Below are 17,765 nucleotides of genomic sequence, written 5' to 3' on the forward strand. Positions count from 1 at the left end.
TTTAATTATTAAATTCATACTTTTATAAACCGTTGAGTATATTTTCATTGAAGCAGCTACCCCTTTCTTTTAATTATATATTTTTGTTGGGCCTGACAACCCAGTGCCAGCCGCTATTGATAGCGCACCATTTCTTTTTCCTCTATTTTTGTCTCTCACAGAACTGTTTTCAATCCCTTGCAGCTGTGGGAGCCATCATAGAGTGACTTTAGGTGCATGACACTGACATATTAACAAATCAATATCTTAAAATGTACAATATATTGCTCTCAAAGAATTAAGACAATACAATCTTATGAAAAATTGGTAAACTTTCTTTTTTATATAAATTAAGTATAATAGCAATAGCGTAAATTAGCACAAATAAAGAGACATTCACATAGTGCTTATGAGTCCACGGTGGTCTGTAGAAAACTGAGAGAAGGCGCAATAAGTTACATTTGTAAATAAATGAGAACACCTTCAGCAGATAAACAAAAGCACAGCATATTCATTGTAATAGGGTGGTTGAGCTATACAGTAGTCATTCCTTTGTAATCTCAGTTATATATAAATAACAATACAGGAGAAAAATGCCAGCTGCAATGTACATTTCATGAGAAAGCAATGGGGGAACAACAGAAATACACAAAACTATTATGTACAATCCCATTATTTATTCCAAAAACACCTTCTGAAAATAGAAATGTAGTATGCTGACCAATGAGAATGTATTAAAAAGGTTAGACGTTGCAGCAGTTTTTCATTTGTGTTGGCTTTTTGGTAATGGCTCCTGAAAGATTGGTTACGGATTCTCTGTCATCTTCGTCACCGCTCCTCTTTCTCACTTCCCTAAAAAAAAAAAATAAGTTCACACAAGGTAATGATGTACATGTATGTATATATATTCTGTTTGTTGTAAAGGTCATGAGCTAACTGATCGTTACATGCGTCTAATCTGTTCGGATAGCATAGAAGAGTCCTATTTGGTTCAGTCTTATTCCTTGGCTTTTCTGTATTTTGACTTTCCACAAAGCTATGCAATGCCTAGATCCCCATGTTCCCCTCGATCGTCTTCTTTTTGTTCTCTAGGTAATCATTTATATCATTTTTATTTGCATATACAGTTGTGTCCCACACCTTTCCTTTTGTGCTATGATGGCATGAAATGCTTAGCATGGCTAAACAGAGGCGGCTCAAGACTTTTCTTATAGTCGGGGTGGTTAAACAATTAATCGTGACTCACAGGGGTCTCAACGCACCCAGGTTCATCAGCAGCTCGACACTTAATAAATCTAGACTGTAGCAGACAGCATAATCAATTTAATAACTTTGAACCTGGATCTGCCCTGGATCCGCCCATGTGCCTAAGTCCCTCCGCCACCCTGTCTAGATGGGTGATACTACAGAAAACAACAACAGGTTGTTTCTCTTAGATCAGTGGTTCCCAAACTCGGGTCTCAAGGACCTCCAACAGGTCACATTTTGGCCCTTCAGAGTGATATTGTTTGCAATATCACTTAGTATGTTTGCTCAACATTGTTAACGATCCACGACTCATTAACACTGTCCTCCGTCGTCTGTACATTCAGCTCAATTTGATTATATCGTCAATGACTGCATGTACATAGCGGGGACCTTATGATGTCAATGAACTCTATCAGTAACGATACTGTTCAGTGTGTATGCATTATATCTTTCGCCAGGAGTTCAAGTAAAATATATGAACACGTCACTCCATTGAACGAATCGTCTAGGGTGTACCCGGCTTTAGATGTACAATTGTGAATTGATTACTAGATTTCAAGTTGAACCCAATTTCCAAGAATACTAGTGGCAAACTAGGACTTTTTATACTTAGTTTGAGTCCCGCTTGTTCCTAGATAACTCTGGTGTGTTTTGTTGTTTGAGAAAGTTGTTTTAAACAACAAAACGCGGCAGAAAGCACACTGCTACTCACGCATTGAACCAGCTCAAAAACATTTGTGTTCAACCTATTGATCACCATTATTGCAGCAGCATCTGGACACCCCCACCTGCCAGAATCTTGGATCAACTTGTTTGCAACATCGTGAGGTCTCTTCCAAAGCCCCAGAGCATAACATCCCCCAGCAGTATTCCAATCAACATAGGTATATGGAATACCACGCTGCTCTGGTATTCTTTTCTATTCTATTCATGATGGACCCTATTGGGATTCATTCCATATAAGGACTGAGCTATCTAGGAATAAGTGGGACTCTAAGCATAAAACTTCATCTAAGTGTCCCATATCATTGCGTATTTAAAATCGCACATGTTTTTAATATTATTTTTGCTTTGATGCTTTATCTTTTGTGAAATGATTATTATTTTTATATGAACAATAAATTAATTGTTCTTAACCCCTTGAGTGGTGGGTTTTGCTGGGGCAGGACAAACCTACCAGGAAAACCCAGCAAAACCTACCACAGATCATTAGGAGCCACCACCCCCCCCCCCCTCCCCCTCACTCCGTCGTTAGTACGCCGGAGCTCCCCAGCCACCGCTGCCCCAGCCGCCTGTCAATCATCACACAGGCGGCAGGCTCGGGGATGTTTTGTGACGGCTCGGGAGGACTCGGGCGCCTTAGTGCTCCTGAGTCCCCCCGAGCCGCCCCGAACCTGCCGCCTACGTCACTGCTGCAAAATGACAGGCGGCTGGCGGCTAGAGGCTGCGGAAGCGGCAGGGGTTAGAAGAGCTCAGGTGATAGGGGGGCTCGGGGATGTGATGGGGGCTCAAGAGGTGGTACGCCAGTGGTGCACACCTGGACACCACTGGCGCGCACCTATTTCACATTTGTGGTATGCCCAGAAATTTTCCAGGCATACCACCCAAGGGGTTAATTTACCCAATTGATACAATTTGAAGTGTTTGCCCAATTTTGGATACAGTCCTGGACTCTTCTGATTGGTGGATGGAGTTAAGAGGTAAATATCCCCATTCAGGGATATTTAAAAAATAAATAAATAAAGTACATAGCAAGCCTATAATTCTGTGTCCTAATGCTAGAGCTCTAAAGGGTAAATTTACTAAGGTGGGAGTTCTATTGAAGATGGGATGTTGCCCATATCAACCAGTCAGATTCTACTTCTTATTTAGTACCTTCTAGAACATAATACATAGAAACAGTTGCTAGAGGCAACATTCCATCTTCAACAGAACTAGCACCATCTTCAACATCTTAGTAAATGTACTTATGTCACAACACCAGATCCATCTATCTTTAAAATATATATAAATTTAGTTTCAGTTATTGAAGTCCATAGCATCCTTGGGTGACAATATGTGCTTTATCATTGTTACTACCTTTTGTTTATTGCATAAGTCTTGTTGCATTTTTTGCCTCTGTAACCTGCACTAATTCTCTGCACAAATTAACTGCCGTCCCTTCTTTTTTCTCTACGCATGAATTAAAAAATGACTTAGCCACAAAACTGGCTGACAATATAAATGTTATCAACATTTTAAAGCATAATTAATCAACTTGCTTATTTTTTTGGAAAATCAAAAACATCAAATTGGCAATTGTCAGTGAGATGTATGAACCTTCTGTATAAATAATGTAAACAGCAGTCACTGGGAGAGACATTTCAATATGTAAGGATCTGTAATTAATATAAATACCGTGCAAGATGAAGAACAGCCTCCACAATATTTGATCCCTCTTTGGCACTAGTTTCACAGAACAAAGCTCTGTATGTCTGCAGGAGGAAACATTGCATGTCAGTCGTCATTGATGCCAGGAGAAATTAACCCATTTAATTCTAAAGACTACTTCTTATGGGGAAAATACAGTATGGGTTTTTACAAGGTTTTATTATATATAATTAGGGGAATAACCATAAGTGTATAGGTGCAAGGTGTGCAGTGCACATGGGCCACTGGGCATACCCTGTACCAGGGGGAATCCAGAGGTGGGACTGCAGTACAGTTCAAAATCAAAATAGGGGAAGCACAGCAACTGCCACCAACTACCATTGCAAACTGACTCACTGGCAGTTGGTGTTGTTGCCCTATTTGAATTTTGGACTGTGCTGCAGCCCCACCTCTGGAGCCGCCACTGCCCTAATTATACTTACCCCTCCAGAGTCCTGTGGCGGCCGGCGCTCCAGACATAAATTATTGGGCAAATGGGCATCATAGACTCAATGTCACAATGCCACAGTCAACTGTACTGTAAAAAGGAAGGGGCCCCCACGGTGCCTGCACACAAATCTCCTCTTCTCTAAACCATCCCTGCCCAGAACTAAAACTTGCATGCCAGGTTACTGCAACGGCAAAACCTATGGGTTTATTAAGGTGACCCCCACAGACCCGCACGGACCACCTCCGCCCCACACGGATCCCCGCTGCTACCCTGTCACCTGTGTCTGGGCATACTCCTGCTGTGCTGCCTGGACCAGTGACTTTCTCCACCCTAGCACCTTCCAGGAGCAGAGAGGAGGAGGGGGAGCCCCGCAGCAGCAGCCAGGGACAGCAGGAGGGGAAGCCGCTGAGGACCCACTCACCCCCTGCTGGCTGCTTCGCAAAGGGTGACTCATCGGAAGAACTGCCCTTTGCAATACTAATCGCATATGTTAGAGCATACATGATTAGTTTCATTGCAGTAGCGGGGGAGGGGGGGCGGTAAGGGGCGGCAGATGTTAGTGCAATCCGCTCTAAGTCAGAAACTTACAAAAACTGCTGAAACATGTAAATTACATTAAAGTATAGAACTATGATCTTTGTGATCTGTGGTTAGATTAGAAAATTTGATTTTCTGCACCAATGGCCAGGACCCTTTCCTTTCCTTTTACATTAATCAGCAGATATCATGACTTCCAAATCATTCAAGATAGCTTTCACTGTAAGCAGGGCGCCAGATAAGTACTGAAGTACACCATCATTGTTAAGTGTAGTGAGACAAGAGGCCCTGGATCCCAGTGAGTCACTGAGGGGAAGCTCAAGCGGAGAGCTGATAGGACTGTTGCTCAGAGTGCTGGAGTCTGTAAGGGTGCAGATGCAGTCAGGGTTATTCCAGTAAACTGAAAATGTAGGATAAAAGAGGGTACTAGGAATTGGGTGCTACCTCTGCAGCATACCATCAGTATACTGTAACAACCAGAACTGCAATATCTGGAGAACACTGAAAATATAAACAAGAAGATATAGCTGTCGATGTTTTGCACGGATGTCATCACTTTGAAAGAAAAACTGTGAAGCATTTTCATATAACTTTTCACACCTGAAATATAACAAGGTGTCTCTTGGTAACTATCCACACCAGGGGGGTAGCAGACCTTTTTGTATCTTCAACGCTCTTATTGTGGATTTAGAGAAAAAATGGTGCTTATATTAGTAAGATGCATTCATAAAACAATAAAAGCCGGAGTGTGAGCCTCCCATCCCACACAGGCATTGCCACCTGCAATGGAACACCCAGCATTTTAATGGGGAAGCCCCCTGCTACCGCCTCCGGCCCTCCCGTCCAGGAGCGAACAGCACGGTGTGTGCGAAACTCGCCAAAGCCATTCTCTACTGGGGTTTACACATATGCACAATCGCGCATGCACAAACCCCAAACATTGGGGACCGGGGATGAATTCGGACCCAAAGGAACGGTCTCTCTTTGCATTTCTTTGTTTTAGGTCTTCCTTTGTAATAATATGTGGTAGAATTCTGTGTTGTAAACTGAGTTAAAGTCAAATTTAGGTGGTATTTTTTTTTCCTTTAGGACACTCACCATGGACAGCTTCTCGCCATAACTGGTTGGTACACATTTTTGACCTTGCTCTGACAGTACCTCTCGGAGATCAGCTTTATTTCCTACCATCATGATAGGTATACTGTCGTGTGTCGAATCCTGCAAAATAAGTACAAACAACATTACAACTTAAATGCTGTGCATACCTACTGATGTGAGTTCAGGAATACTGTATGCCAATGTCCAAAACAATGTCAAAAAAATGTCTCACAAGGGCACAGATTTTTTTTTATTTATTTATTACGTTTCTTATATAGCACACACATATTCCGCAGGACTTTATAGAATGTTTGAGCATTCACATCAGTCCCTGCCCCAGTGGAGCTTACAATCTATATTCCCTACCACATGTACACGCACACACAGACATTCTAGGGTTAATTTTGTTGGGAGCCAATTAGCCTATCAGTATATTTTTGGATTGTGGGAGGAAACCGGAGTACCCGGAGAAAACCCACACAAGTAAGGGGAGAATATACAAACTCCGCACAGTTAGGGCTATGGTGGTATTTGAACCCATGACCTCAGCGTTGTGGCAGTAATGCTAACCATTACACCGTCCGTGCTGCCCCACAGATCAGATAGGCCAGCATGAAAAGCACAAGATCACAGATAGATAATGTGCTAGTGCCCATACACACTGGGTGATTTTGAGTTGAAAGCAGTTCAGTTTTTACCTTTGAGTTGCTTTCAGCTCAAAAGCTGCCCAGTGTGTATGTGCAGGTGATGAGTGCTGAGTGGTGTTGCACGCACCCGCACCATTGCCGGCAGCCGCCTCTCATCTACTGGTATTATCAGCAGCGAAAATGGCTGGACAGGGGGAAAATCTCTTAATGTATATGCACTGAGCGTTGGTCAGCCCAGCGATTTTAGCCGTCATTGCTGTACACACACGCTGGGCAGAAATGCCCAGTGTATATGCACCTTAAGTCACATAACCACAAACTAGGAAAGGAGGGATTAGGGAGGCCAACCTCAGGCCATTTTTTAATCCTAAGGATTGCAATATTCTCAATTTTGGGATTCCCAGAATTGGCCTCCGGATGTGGCACCATGCTGTGAACTGCGGAGAGGTCTTGTCGATGCCTTTGCACCATATGACACGAGACACCCTGAGTGGCTGAGAAGAGTAGTTTTTCATATTTTGCTTTACATTTTGAGACTTCATAGCAACTTTTTAGATTGTGTTTTACCCTCTTCAGGGAATTGACCCTCCCTTGTGTGAGTCACTTGGCACAACACCCCATTGGGAGCCTGTTTTACTATTTGGAAATAACTTTCTTTCATTGCATTGCAGACACAGTGGAAAGCCACTAAAGTCACAGATGAAGCACAACAGAACTTGGTGTGAGGAGAAGCAGTGGCTACCTGCATTATAACACAGATTCGGATGTGCAAAGCTCACTGCTGAATGTACACTACCAATGCAATGTCGTCACTTTTTTTAATTGTCAGAATAAAAGATACTGTATCTGCCATTGGCTAGTGCAAGTACCAATTTTGAGAGCAACGTTGAGATGATAGTGGAGTTTTTACAACCATAGCCCCAAATTCGGGAATAAAATTGCAATGGTGAATGCAACTGCATCCTCCTCTGAATGAGGCCCACAATTGCTGCAGTATCACTCCATGTGCAATTGGTGTGTTTATTCACTTTCGTCCAATCATATGAATACCTACATTAGTCAATTTGCAACCTGAACCAGGGTTTTGGTACCTAGGAGTCAGGTCCAGGCAGACATAACTACATCTTCTGGACAGGCATTTTGGCAGCAATGTAACTCAACATGCCCACATCATGCCCACACTGTAATTTGACTTTGTATAGTAGTCATTATCATGTGAATATCTGTGCCAGCTCCCCGGTTGGAAGGTGTAACATTGGAAAAGTCCATATCTAACTATGGGCCTAATTCAGACTTGACTGCAGGACAAATTTGGGTACTTGTGTATTTTGGCGGCGCCCATCGCATCGCATACCATAACACATACGATGGTATGCGATGCGACGCGATATCGTACGATAGTGCACGATGGCATACAATTTTGAAATTGTATGCCATTGTACATGGCATACGATGCCATAGGATGCGATGCGATGCGATTAAACATTGTATAAGCACCCTAATGGGTGCTTATACTATGTTAAGCACCCAAATGGGTGCTTACAATGTTAAATGCACCCCCACGCCACCCCCCACTATAAACGTGAACCCGAAGCGTGGCGAGCGCAGCGAGCCCGCGAGGGGCGGCGGTACGCGTCCTACGACCTTTTCATACCCCCACTATCCACGTCGGCGTGGAGTTGAGAATAGAATAGTGTGGCGAGCGCAGCGAGCCCCGCGAGGGGACGCGGATACCTTCACAGGTAAACGCGTCCCCTCGCGGGCTTCACAGGTGTCCGCGTCGCCACGGACACCTGTGAAGCCCGCGAGGGGACGCGTATAACTGTGAAGGTATCCGCGTCCCCTCGCGGGGCTCGCTGCGCTCGCCACGCTTCGGGCTCGGTGGCTCGCTGCGCTCGCCACACTATTCTATTCTCAACTCCACGACGACGTGGATAGTGGGGGTATGAAAAGGTCGTAGGACGCGTACCGCCGCCCCTCGCGGGCTCGCTGCGCTCGCCACGCTTCGGGTTCACGTTTATAGTGGGGGGTGGCGTGGGGGTGCATTTAACATTGATAATGACTACTATACAATTTTTGGTCGTATAGGGGGTCAAAATCGCGTCGCATCGCACGACGGACATCGGGGGCGCCGCCAAAATACACAAGTACCCAAATTTGTTCTCAAAATGGGCAAAACCATGCTGCAATGCAGGTGGGGCAGATGTAACGTGTGCAGAGAGAGTTAGATTTGGGTGGGGTGTGTTCAAACTGAAATCTAAATTGCAGTGTAAAAATAAAGCAGCCAGTACTTACCCTGCACAGAAACAAAATAACTCACACAAATCTAACTCTCTCTGCACATGTTACATCTGTCCCACCTGCAGTGCACATGGTTTTGTCCATTTTAAAAACAAATTTGTCCTGCCATCAGGGCTGAATTAGGCCTTTGTACCAGTTACATGAACATATCCTTATTATATTTAGTCTATACACTTAGTCCACCCCTTTCCAATCTTGCTCCAACTTTTCATGTGCATATATATTGTGTTATATACATTGCAGTATTGCTCAGTAAAACAAAATGTATATTATGCAAAAAAAAAGAAAAGAAAACACAATTATCCGACATGCCTCTAAGTAAGTAGCTACAGAGTGGACCAGTTGTACTAAGCTTGAAAAGTAATAAAATGCAGCCAATCAGCTCTTAACTGCCATGTTACAGGCTGTGTTTGAAAATGACAGTTAGGTGCTGATTGGTTGATGGTTTAATAACTCTTCAGTTTATCACTTTTCAGGGTTTAATACATCTCGCCAAGTGTAACAGTTCTTACAGTACTTTCTCTTTTCCATAAAATGTGTCACAAAAGACCACATAGAACAAGGGCCTAACTGCAGGTCACTGTGTGTAGCCTCCACTGCAGTTTTACCTCAATCATATCTATCCATTCCCGCACATTCAGGAAGCTCTTCTCACACGTCACATCATAGAGAAGCAGAACTCCATCAGCTCTTCTAAAGTAAGACTTTGCAATGCTCCTAAATCTGGAACACAGAAATAAATTAAATTAGAATCGTATATTTTTCATTACACTTTTTGGCTCAATTCAATTTTGGCACAGGAACCATTCTAAAGTTTTGGGGTCTCAATCATTGTTATAGACATTTCCATTGTATGAGAAGGTTACACTCAGAACAAGATCAGTGTGTTTGATTATGAACCCGATGAACCCGAGCTTTCTGGACCGGACCATTTTGCCGCTATGTGTGGCCCAGGCCTAAAGGTGCCTATACACTAGTAAGATTTATCTTCAGATCTGGCTGGTTGGAACAAAAACATGGTTATGGATGAGTGACAGTTTGTCTGTTTTCCAGCGTTTCCAAGCAAATGGTCAACTGTCATTTACTCTCATCCATAACCAGGGTTTTGTTCCAACCAGACAGATCTGCATGTGTATGGCCACCTTAAGCCTTGAAAAGTGATAAAGTGGACAGAGATAGTCCCAGCAATCAGCCCATAACTGTTACAGAATTAGATTGAAAAATGACAGTTATGAGCTGGTTGGTTGGTAGTTTCTCACTCTCTATTTGATCACTTGTTAAGCTTTAGTACATCTGACCCATAATATGAAAACTCTGATGCAATACCTTTCTTGACCTGCAGTGTCCCAGAGCTGTAATAGTGTTGGTTCTCCATCTACTACCAATGTTTTCATCTGAAAGTCCACTCCTTTTTTTAAAAAGAAAAAAAAAATGTTGATATCGAAATGTTAATAAACATATTTTGATCTTTATTATTGACAGGGATTTATTATACAGAAATCTTAACATAAATAGCATTTATACTGTATACCATATATAGGGCCTGATTCAGAGTGCTCCGCATGCATGAGCACTGACACTGTGGTCTGTCTGAGACTGCAGATTAAGTTGCAGTGAGAGACAGCAACAATGCAGGGGAAGGCAACAGGACGTTTGGGGGAGGAAACTGACCATTTTTTTGGGAACATTACAGATAACACATGCGTGTCCGTACTGCTCGGTGGGAGGGCAACTTTGGAGCTCGGCTGCCCAGCCAGGGGACAGCTGGTGATGTGCGAGTGTAGCGAAGTGCACACACTATGCGGGATGTTATAACATCCGCGGCCCCCCTTCGCCGGACATCGCATTTTTAATAACGGCATATGCTGTAACATATGCCGTTATTAACGCAAGGGACAGCTCTTGCGGTAAGAGCTGTCCCTTGCGATGCGGTGCCGGTGCTGGACTTCCGGGTCTGTGACCCGGGAGTCCATCTGCGCATGCGCAGACCCCTCAAACAGCGCTGCGGTAAGAAGCCCATAGGCTTCTGCAGGGATTCGCCAGCTTTTGCTGGCGATTCCCTCCGCAGCGCTGACACTGCGGAGGCACAATATAGCATATAGAGATGCGGTAGAAACCCCGAAAACGGGGTTTTTACCGCATCTCTGCTATATAGAATCTCGCCCTTTAGCACATCTTCATAATTAAGGCAGTATGGCGATAACTGAAACTTGCCCAACGTTTCCAAATAATTCAGTCACCAGAAGTCTGGAACTGTGCAACTCTATTCCTCACAGTACCATAAGTAGGGGCTTTTTTCAGAATCACAAGTGGCAGCAGTTTTTTTTAAACTGTACAGTAGCATGGAAGTCTGCCCGAGTACCACTTGTGAAGAAATGAGTGTAGTAAAGTGCCACAACTGGACATCGCACTTAAGATTGTTGTGGGCATGTAGACATAACTATGACAGCAAGTGGATTTATATGGGTGAACACATACACAGTAAAGACTCAAATATTACTGATATAGTTTCTATAGAAATAATACAAGCATGTTGAGCATAGAGATACTGATACATGTGACCATAGTCTATTTAATGACATCTTATGAATAAACTCAAACATACTTTTTTATTAACATTTTTTTTTGTCCCATCTACTGAGAATTCCACTTTAATTTAAATCTTTTATATGTCTAGCAATTTTATTTTGCGTGATCTGACATTGTGTCGTTTTTATATAGTATACGCAACATCATATCAACATAGGAAATATCTTTATGGTTACTATTTTTGTGCTCCACCTCTCTGTTGCACTGACTAACTACCGGATGTTTCTTGTTATCATTGGCAGGGCTGAGAGCCTTGCCTATACCTTTAAGACTGGGGTTGACATTGTGATGGGCACGCAATGCAATACGTCACTTTCAGTATGAGCCTTCATTTAAATGAAGTAGTCCAGTCATATAGAACAATTATGTCACTTGTTCTGTGACTTTTCATGACAGTACACCCAATTTGTACTGCATTCCATTTTGTTATATATGTATAAACTATTGGGAGCACTTTGTTATTACCAGCAGGACTGTTGTTCCCCCTTCCTGCGTTCCAGTACCAGAAGTGAAGTCCTTGCAATGTGATTGGCTCTATCCACGATACGCCACTTCCGATGCATTTCAGCATTCAGCAAAGATTTAACACAGTTGATTTGCAGAATACTGTATGTTATTCATATGCCTTTTTCCTTAACAATCGGGCTAACATCAAGGTTGTCCACCTTTTGTAAATGAATGAATATATTCATTCTGAGGGGGTTTTCAATCCCCGCTATTTCCTGCAGGGAGAAATAGCAGCGGGCGCCTATATAATGCTGTCTTTCCCTACAGCATTGAAGAGGCAGATCGACAGAACAGGCCCAACTTTAAAAGCTGTCGGGTCCGTTTTTCCATAAACGGTCGCGAATTGTTGCGATCACGGACGGATGTCGACAATCAATGGTTGTTTACACGGACACACCCCCTTTTTGCCGATCGGCAGGTGGAACATTGAATCTGGCGAACATTGAATAAGGCGAGTTCGCCTTCTTATTATTCATATTAGATAAGTGAATGAATTTACTAATGGGATAATTGCTCACTAATAGATCTGGATATAAATATCTGAAACCCAGTCACAGCCAGTCACCTTGATAAAGCTACTAGTTTTGGGGTAACGAAATGCGTCTGTGTGACCTCAGGACCCCATATCCTATTTCTGCTGGACATATAGCGTGTGCTTATTCATTGGACCTGGCTTTCCCCATTTGTTTGGAGTACCACTACCATTGCCATTGTTGATGTTTAGCCGTGTACTAAAGAGGAATTGCTTATTGGATCGATCAGGATAAATTCCGGCACCCAGAGAATTCCATCGAATTGGACACCGATCCATTGGGAACTTTGCCAACTGGTCAAGTACAGGTTTTTATTATTCTATAGAATAATTCACACTTATGGTCCCAAGTATTATCTAATTTCACTTTTATTACTATTGTCACTCATTTTCAGAGCGCTGCTTCTTTTTTTCTTTTTCCTATTGTTTTTATTTGGGAACTGACTACTCCCACAAGCAGCCGCTCTGTTAGAAATCACCCTTGGCAAGCGCTCAGATTAACCTTTGTGCTAACAATTTGTATACACAGTATATATGGCTGATTGATTATAGGTGAAATCTGCAGCTATTTCCAAGATGCAGCCACTATGCATGTGATTCAATCATTTTAAGACTGTAATTAGCTTTTTAGTATTCCTTTGTACTGTCTCTAAAGATTAACATACCCAAAGTAGCGCTCGTGTTGCTTCGAAACTCATTTTTACAAAGTCTCATGAGAAAGCTAGACTTCCCGACAGCTGCATCCCCAGCCAGGACTATCTTGTATGCTTTATCTGTGCTAGGAATCTTGCTTACTCGATCGGTAGTTTCTACCTGGAAGAACAATAAGTAATTTAAATTACTTATAAGCTACATTTGATTACATACTGTATAGACATTAGAGGCAGCCTGAAAGAAGGTAAGAAGACTGATACCAAACACACCTATGCATGTCCTACTTACATCCAACAATTCAACGCTAAGCACAGTGAACATAGACGTTTAGTACAGTAAATTTTTATATCTCAACCATTTTTTTCCTTAGGCATATGTATTACATAACTTTATGTACAGATGTGTCCACTTACATGTAGCCTCCTTGCACCACGGTTGTCTCTGCAAATGAAGTGCAACCGTTTTTTTCCAGTAAAACAATGAATCATTTCGTATGTGGTCGCACACTTAATATAGGCATGCCACATATCAATTTAATCAGCAGAAGCTGCCTGTGCATCCTATTCACATCATTTTCCAAATAAGATGCACTATAAAGGAAAAAGTCACACGCAATGACACAGTGCTACCTAGCCACACTATAGACTTTTCACAGTGTGATAAATTGACTATCTTCCTCACCACTACCACCATAGTACTCTATGGTGGTGGGGGTACCACTGGACAAAGTATACAGTTATATGCATAGGCATACTGTATTACTGTATACTTTATCTAAGGTACCACTGGACAAAGTATACAGTAATACGGTATGCCTATTGTTTGCACTACAGAACTCTACTTTGAGGGCACTGCAGAGAGAAGACAAGCACAGCATCTGTAAGCTGCACATAGTCACAATTATCTATTTCCTACTATGAGCAGTCTATGTTTTATTTTCTTATACACAACCTGTGTAAGTAATCTCAAGGCACATGACACATTTTGCCTCCATATCCGCTCCTAGGGCCAAATGTAATAGGATGTGAGAATCAGAAAGGGGGAGATTTTGGGAGAGTTTCCCCATTTTTTTTTAAAGTGGCGATCATTTATATGGCAAAACCAGGTTGACTAATGATTTAAAAAAATGGGGAAACTCTCCCAAAATCTCTCCCTTTCTGATTCTCACACCCTATAACATTTGGCCCCAAAACTGTTGGTATTTTTAAGGCCACATTCTTACACTTGACGGTAATGGGTAATTCTATTGGCATGTATAGGTGGAATAACGTGATTCCAAATTGCAGGCTGCAGTCATCTGGGAGAAGACAATTTGCCAGATAAAAAATTAACTCAATTTATCAAAAGCAGTGACATTACATATTGTGATTTGTAGTCCAAACTGTAGTCCAGACTGTCATGCTTGGAGAACCATTTTTTACAGGTACAATAGTTGTAATCTTACAAAATTAAAGGATTACAAGTCTTGTTGAGTTTCTTGTGTTCAGTAAAGATTAGATAAATCTGCATTTAAATCATTTACACTGTTATGTCTTAAAACATGTTAGTATTCACAGAAGCTCTGCTTACATTTGTCACATGGGCGGGCAGCGCTGATATACACTTTCTTGATGATGCACCTGAGCTACTCCTGCTGACTGGCTGGGATGGTTTCCAGTCTAGAAATGAGCCACCAGATTCTACAGTGTAGGATTCTTCATCTCGGATTTCTGGAACCTGCAGCCATGTAACAAACAACACATTAGGCCACCACTGATGGGGAATTGAAGTCTTGTCTTAATGCTCACTAGAGAAATGTGAGAAGATTCAGCTTGGCTTGTAATGCACTATATATCAATACTCATCAATTACTGTGCATCATACAGTATTACTTCTGAACGATTTGCTGATGAGCATGTTCTTAAAGGTATTTTACATTCGGGTAGAACTCCCTTACACATAGAACAGTATATGATATAGTTGGCCCAGTACTCACTAGTGATATTTTGGAAGAGCTGCTGGAGTGCTACAATAAAGTAGGGATTCCACTTAAATGATCCTTTTTGGATGACGGACCAAACAAAGTGGGTCTTTCCAAGGCAAAGTGTACCCTAAATAATGTCGCTCATTAGGATTATCACTCCATGGAAAGATTCACCTTTAGGAAGAAATTTACTATGGAGCACATTAGTGTGCAGTGCGTAAAATGCACATGGATTCATTTATCACTACATTATCACTAAAAATAACAGCATTACTTTACTATTAATTACAGGCAAATTATCCCTTCCCCCTTTTTAGCGACAGTGTGGCTGAAAGTAAAAACACATACATTTTTAGTGAAAGCTGAGTGCATACAAATAATAGTGCTCACATACTGTATACTGTCTAGTGCACAATAGCTTTTGTAGGAGACCATTTATTGCTTTCCCCTCCCAACAACTTTTTGTTTCTTCTTCAACCATTAACCCTTTTATTGCCAAGTGAATTTGTCAAAATAGGTGTGAAAATTGCCAAACAAACATTTTTATTGATCATAATGACCTGTAATGTTTACCTTGTATAGGAAATATAATCTTTTTTTTTACATAACATTTTTTATTTGAATTTACATAACAAATGTGAGCGACGCTGGCGTTTTTAACAGATATTTTTCACATCTCTCAGAGATGTTGGCACTCAAAGGGTTAACAGTGTGAAATATAATTAGGGGTATACAGTATTAACTAAAGTGTGGGTTTTTAAAAGTGGACAACATGTTGCCCATAGCTAAAGCCTAAAATGTCCAAAACACGGTAAATTGAAACATACTGGGAATGTCATCTGTCCACCTTCCCGAAGAGCCAGCAGGAGGGACAGACCCTCTTTGAAAGTATTAGTGTTTTGTCACTCACATCTGTATCAGAGGCATCACCGCAGTTACTCTCATGTGCAAATCTTGACCTCTGAAAATTCCTTGGTGCCTTGTATTCCACTTCAGAATCATATTCGTTGGAGTCCCTCAAAGTAGACAGGCCACTGTCTATACAGCTTTCAGGAAGGCTGTCTACCTCACAGTTCAGTCGTTGCATGGGATCACATACAGCTAAAGAGTCATAGTCCTCGTCTAAGAAGGATGATCGAGGAGACCTTGTAAAACACAGAAACACAACATTTCAGAGCAGACCTATAATACACATGCTAATGTATTTTTTACATAAAACACCTACCAGAACAGTTTCTAAATTAGCCAGTTTAAGGCAAGGTATGCACTGGCATTGCAGCACACTGTGTTTATGTATGCATTGGTTAGGTGTGTTCAGTTACAATTATTTAGACATTCCTCTGTAGCATACGGTAGTAATCCAGTTCAAGTCACATGCATGTGAGAGAGCATTATATTTAGTGTTTCTTATGCACTAACAAGGTGATTCCATTGAGATGAATAAAGTTTCCAAATGCATTGATGGTGATCCGATGCTTTGAAATTGAGCAATACGCATCCAAGAGAACACAGTAAAGAAGGTTAAAGTTAAACGCATGAAAACACTACAAAATACAGTGTCATTTGGTACAGTACAACCACTGTTTATTTTAAAATTGCTAACGTGCTCAACATAAGTTATTTTATCTTACAACACAATTTGAATAATGATGGGTATGTAGCCTTATGCAATCAATTGTGTATCTTACACAAAAAAAAACAATACAAATGAATACTCTGTAACAAAGTTAAATATATAAAGTTTAGGAAACTAAACAAAAGTAGAGAGTAAAGCATAACCCAAAGAGTATGGTACAGCCCAAATGCACACCACGACCACAAATATAAGAGTACGGCATACCCCAGATGCATGCCTCGACCAAAAAGGCAATTTTTGTAAGAACTTACCGTTCGAATCCCTTTTTCTGAATCCATCCTGGTGAGAGAGGCAGGCGCTTCCCTTCTTCTGTACGTCATACAGTACTAGTAACAAGTCAGTTTTACGAAACTCCTCCACTCTGTCCACATAAACGCGCAACGCGAACAACATCCAATTTCTTTAGTTTGTCCCTATTCCTACAAAACACCGGGAGCACAATCTCCTGGTTTAAATGAAAAGTGGATACCACTTTAGGCAAAAATTTTGGAACAGTTCTCAAAACAGCCCTATCTTCCTGAAAAAAAAAACAGAAAAGGAGACTTGCAAGACAAGGCCCCTAATTCAGACACACGCCTAGCCGAAGCAATAGTCAATAGAAACGTCAGTTTCCAGGTCAGAAACTTAAGGTCAGCTGACCTTAGCAGGTCAAACGACGGTTTCTGCAGTACTGCCAACACCAGTGACAGATCCCAAGGCGCCATGGGTTGTCTATAGGGAGCTTTAAGAAGGGTAATCCCTTGAGAAAAGTCTGCACCTCCGGCAACAAAGCCACTTTCTTTTTAAAGAAAATGGACAAGGCCGACAACTGCACCTTCAAGGATTGTAGGCTTAACCCAGTGGAAAATTCATCCAGGAGAAATTCCAGAAGTTTAGAAACCTTAAATCTGGAGGTGTGAACTCTGTCTCTCACACCATCTAATGTACGTCTTCCAAACTCTATAATAATTTGCTGCTGAAACCGGTTTCCGTGCACTAATCATAGTTCGGATAACTTCTTCCAAGAAACCTTTCTTATTCAAGATGGAGGTTTCAAGAGCCAAGCCGTCAAATTGAGCCTAGCTAGGTCCGGATGAAGAAAAGGACCTTGCTTGAGAAGGTCTGGTCGAAGTGGAAGATGCCATGACGCTATCGAAAAGCTCAGTATGTCGGAATACCAAGACCCCCTTGGCCAATCCGAAGCTATTAGAATGATCTTTGCTCCTTGTGTCCTC

At 41.8% G+C, this 17,765-nt stretch overlaps 1 protein-coding gene across 1 annotated transcript in view; it reads right to left on the reverse strand.

Moving 5' to 3' along the window:
• Nucleotides 1-263: 263 nt before the first annotated feature.
• Nucleotides 264-17,765, reverse strand: part of RASEF (RAS and EF-hand domain containing) — a 103,268-nt gene continuing 85,766 nt past the window's right edge. Inside the window, exons 10-17 of the mRNA XM_083158336.1 lie at nt 15,826-16,060; nt 14,522-14,668; nt 12,964-13,111; nt 9,997-10,078; nt 9,279-9,393; nt 5,723-5,842; nt 3,625-3,701; nt 264-831 (exon numbers count right to left, since the gene is read on the reverse strand). Of these exons, the coding sequence (XP_083014462.1) occupies nt 723-831; nt 3,625-3,701; nt 5,723-5,842; nt 9,279-9,393; nt 9,997-10,078; nt 12,964-13,111; nt 14,522-14,668; nt 15,826-16,060 (1,033 nt within the window). The 3' untranslated portion in view covers nt 264-722. The remainder of the gene's footprint in view (nt 832-3,624; nt 3,702-5,722; nt 5,843-9,278; nt 9,394-9,996; nt 10,079-12,963; nt 13,112-14,521; nt 14,669-15,825; nt 16,061-17,765) is intronic.

Source organism: Crinia signifera, chromosome 1 (genome assembly GCF_055691185.1).
Source record: "Crinia signifera chromosome 1, ASM5569118v1, whole genome shotgun sequence".
Taxonomy (NCBI): domain Eukaryota; kingdom Metazoa; phylum Chordata; class Amphibia; order Anura; family Myobatrachidae; genus Crinia; species Crinia signifera.